The sequence below is a fragment of the Sinocyclocheilus rhinocerous genome, unplaced genomic scaffold, assembly GCF_001515625.1.
Source record: "Sinocyclocheilus rhinocerous isolate Xijiao unplaced genomic scaffold, SAMN03320098_v1.1 scaffold776, whole genome shotgun sequence".
Classification (NCBI taxonomy): Eukaryota; Metazoa; Chordata; class Actinopteri; order Cypriniformes; family Cyprinidae; genus Sinocyclocheilus; species Sinocyclocheilus rhinocerous.
Genome location: NW_015647486.1, coordinates 806,648 through 810,401, shown reverse-complemented (window position 1 = coordinate 810,401; position 3,754 = coordinate 806,648). Strand labels below are relative to the sequence as shown.

General features: G+C 36.1%; 1 protein-coding gene across 1 annotated transcript in view; it reads left to right on the top strand.

The window, feature by feature from the left end:
- The window catches only part of LOC107709225 (RNA-binding protein 10-like), a 22,103-nt gene extending 18,935 nt beyond the window's left edge, over positions 1-3,168 (top strand). Inside the window, exons 15-17 of the mRNA XM_016513662.1 lie at positions 1,644-1,835; positions 1,968-2,141; positions 3,058-3,168. Coding sequence (XP_016369148.1) covers positions 1,644-1,835; positions 1,968-2,141; positions 3,058-3,168 — 477 coding nt within the window. The remainder of the gene's footprint in view (positions 1-1,643; positions 1,836-1,967; positions 2,142-3,057) is intronic.
- The last annotated feature ends 586 nt before the right edge of the window (positions 3,169-3,754 follow it).

Genomic DNA, 3,754 nt, shown 5'->3' with positions numbered 1-3,754 from the left:
TCACAGCAACCCATCAAAATAAAAGTTCAGTTTAACTTGAAGAAATTGTGACACAAATATTTCTTAATGTAATTATAGTACTACCAGGGCTTTCAATCGGTTCGCTCCGAGCAGAATCGATATTTTAACATTTCTGTTCCTGCGTTCCTCTGTAGTATTACCGTTCCGAAACCGGTTCGGGTAGAAGAAATACCGGTTAATAACATTATTTTTTTTTTTTACAATTTTCTTTGCCTATTATAATAAAACTCAGCACATTTTTTTCGTTCATTTTGTTAATCTGTCAATGATTTAAGTGAAATATATTTCCTGTATATGCCTATATTCCTTTTTATGTAAGCCTGTAGTTTTATTCTGTTTTCTCCGTTCACAGAAGTGGAACGATAAAATAACATTATTAACCGGTTAATGGCCATTTCAAATGTTCGATTCTGTTCGGAACTATAAAATTTGATTTAGTTTCTGTTTCTGGTTCTCTTCCTGTCAAAATTTCGTCCGTTTCCGGTTTTCGTTCCTTAAACCGGTTCTCGATTCTGTTCGGAACTATAAAATTTGATTTAGTTTCTGTTTCTGGTTCTCTTCCGGTCAAAATTTCGTCCGTTTCCGGTTTTCGTTCCTTAAACCGGTTTAGAGCCCTGAGTACTACTACAATCCGTGTATCATTCGATCATTCCTTTTTTGATTTAATATTGAAATTCGTTTTTTTGTTTTTTTCCAAAAAAGGAAAAACGAAAATTCAGCTTAAATGTTCGTTATTCGTTCATGGGTGGAAAAATGAATAAACAGCTTGAATATTCGATTTCTATACGTGGGCTGGAATTAAACGCCCCTTTCTGCTGATTGGTCAGCCGAAGATCAAACCGTGCCTTCATCAGTTCTTCCGCAGTATCATGCAGCAGAATAATAGTCCTAGTAATTTTGAAAAAACGAATGATCGAATGATACACGGATTTACTACTAATAATAAAATTATTATTAAAACATTATTTTTAAAGGAATATTTACCAGAATTTTTAGCAAAAAATGTAAATACACAACACGGTATTTCTGGAAAAAAAGTAAATAAAGAAAGAAAATAATAATAATTTAGTATTTTTCCCCAAAAATCAATTAATTAGAGATGTTTTTGATTATTAATATGTAATGAAACTATTAAAATGGAATCCAGATAATTTATGGAAGACAGAAATTGGTCAAAATAAAACTGAATTTGAGAAGAAAAAAAAACATTTCATAGGGCCTTAATGTATTTTTTTGTTAAACTTTTAATAAATTGCTGTTTAATATTGTAAGTTTCATGATTTTAATTAATTAGACATGCTTTTTAAAGAATACAATTTCATGTAACCATTAAAACACAGCCTAGAAAAATTTAAACGGAAAAAACAAAAAATCTAGAAAAATTAAAATGTAAAAAAAAAAAAAAACTGAATTTTGAAAAAAAAGAAATAAATAATGGAATTTGGAGATTTCATAGGGAGAAGGAGCAAGACACTCCTAGTTCTGAGTAATCTTGGCAGGAATCTTTTTTAAATGACCAGTCAGTCATGCTTGTTAGGCTTACTGAGCGACTAAACACAGCTTCTTAAACAAGCACATTGATACTGATAATGTTGCTGTTTGTTTTTGTGATGTTCTTCTAGTACTACTATAATCCCCATACGCAGCAGTACATGTACTGGGATGGGGAAAGACACACGTATGTTCCTGCCCCGTCACAGACGTCCGATGACACCACAGACGCTGCGGCCGCAGGAGCGATCTCTGACCTTACAGGTGCTCCCAACAGCAGCAAGGACAAGAAGGACAAGCCCAGGAATAAGACGGCACAGCAGGTACAGTCTCAGACAGAAACCCTCACTGCTTGTGAGGGTTCAGGTTTTTTAATGTGTCTTATAGAGTGAGGTTTCGAAGGGATGTGATCTAAATTGAGTATCTCTTCCTGTTGTGCTTGTACTTTTCCTCAGATCGCCAAAGACATGGAGCGGTGGGCCAAAAGTCTGAACAGGCAGAAGGAGAACGGGCGAGTACTGAGCACTAACTCTCGACTGATGGCACAGGGGAGACCCGATGACAGACGGGAATCTGCCAGCGCTGATGCAGGCTACGCCGTCCTGGAGATGAAGGTTGGGTTTTTACACGTCTGATTAATGCCAGGCTCTTAAAATGCCACCTTTTTCATTTGTATAACTGATAGTGGTTGAACGGATCGTAGCTGATCCGAATACTACCGACCTTATTTTATTTGTAACATTGTTCTGTTGTATTTATCTATGCTTGTAATTTGTGTACTTTTACTGGCTGTTCACTTGTCTCTTTAATAATGTTTGAACTTTCTTAGGCTAGGAATTTTTGCAAAGAAGTACTTATGGAAAGCAAAGTTACATTGAATATATATTTTTTGGTAATTTTCTTGCTAATCCTAAAAACAACCGATCCATGGCTCAAAAGCTCTTTTTTAACATGCAAAGCAAGGAAGAGAGCAACCTCAGGTTCTGATGGAACAAAACAAAACAAAAAACCTTGTCTTTCTTCTGGATGTTTGATGTTTTTTGTTTTGTTTTGTTTTGTTTTGTGTTTCATTTTGTTTGGTTTGGTTTGGTTTGATTACCTAATGTTATGATTTTTGGTTTCAATTTAAGTTAATTATGGATTTTGTTTCATCGTACTTTACATTCTGGTTTTATTTGTTGAATTTCCTTTGTTGGTTTTGTTACATTATGGCCTTTTTGTTTTTATCTTTTACTTTTTTAACATTATATACAAAGCAGTAAATATGTAAATATAATAGCAAAATAAATAAATAATCAGTAAAACAAAGACCGAAAAGGTGTTTAACACAAGCAAAGCTGAGACATGGCTTTGTTTTTACTTGTATTTAATTTTTGACTTGTTTCATGTGTTTGTGTTTGTCTTGTTTCCATTTTGTGCATTTTACCATGCGACTCACCGCTTGCATCTTCTATGTTGTACTCTGTTCGAAAAACCTTTTCTATTATTGGCACTGCAGTGTTATAAAAATGAATGTTTCTGTCTGCTGGTCTTGTCTCTCGGCAGAGTCCTCCTCAGGGTCTGGTGGCAGGATACAGTGGAGAGACAGACAGTGAGGAGGAGGCTGGAGAGCGAGAGGAGAGGCTGACAGACTGGTCTGCGGTCAAATTGTTCTGAAAGCCCTGATTACACTTCCTCTGATATCTAACTACCATTAAAAAAAAAACTATTTCCACTATAACTGGTATTTCTTTCTCTATAATTCATTGCTTTGACACTTTTGAAGTATTGACCTCTGGGTGGCGCTCTTCATTTTAGCTGAAATACAGGGACCGGGCAGCAGAAAGAAGAGAAAAAGGGGCCATCCCACAAGCACCAGATGCAAAAAAGAGGAGATTCAGCCCCGTGTAAGTTAAACAAGTCAAGTCATACTTCATATATACTGTCTGTTAAACGCATAGCTGTCACAGACCGAGATATTTGGGGGGTGTACTGTGGTAATACCATGGTGTTTTGAGGATAATGTCTTATTTTTGCTCTTGTTCGTGGTCAGCAGTGGCGTGGGATCTCAGATGCTTCCTGGAAGGATGGAAAAAGGCCTTTTCACTCGAAACCTGCCAGCTGAATAACGTCGGTCTTTGGACTTCCTTCAGTGCTAAACGAAATGCCTCGTGAGCAGTTTTTAATCATATGGTGCAGAACAGTGCAGCTAAGAGACCATCGTCAGAATGCGTCACAAAGATGAGAATGATGAAAATAAAAT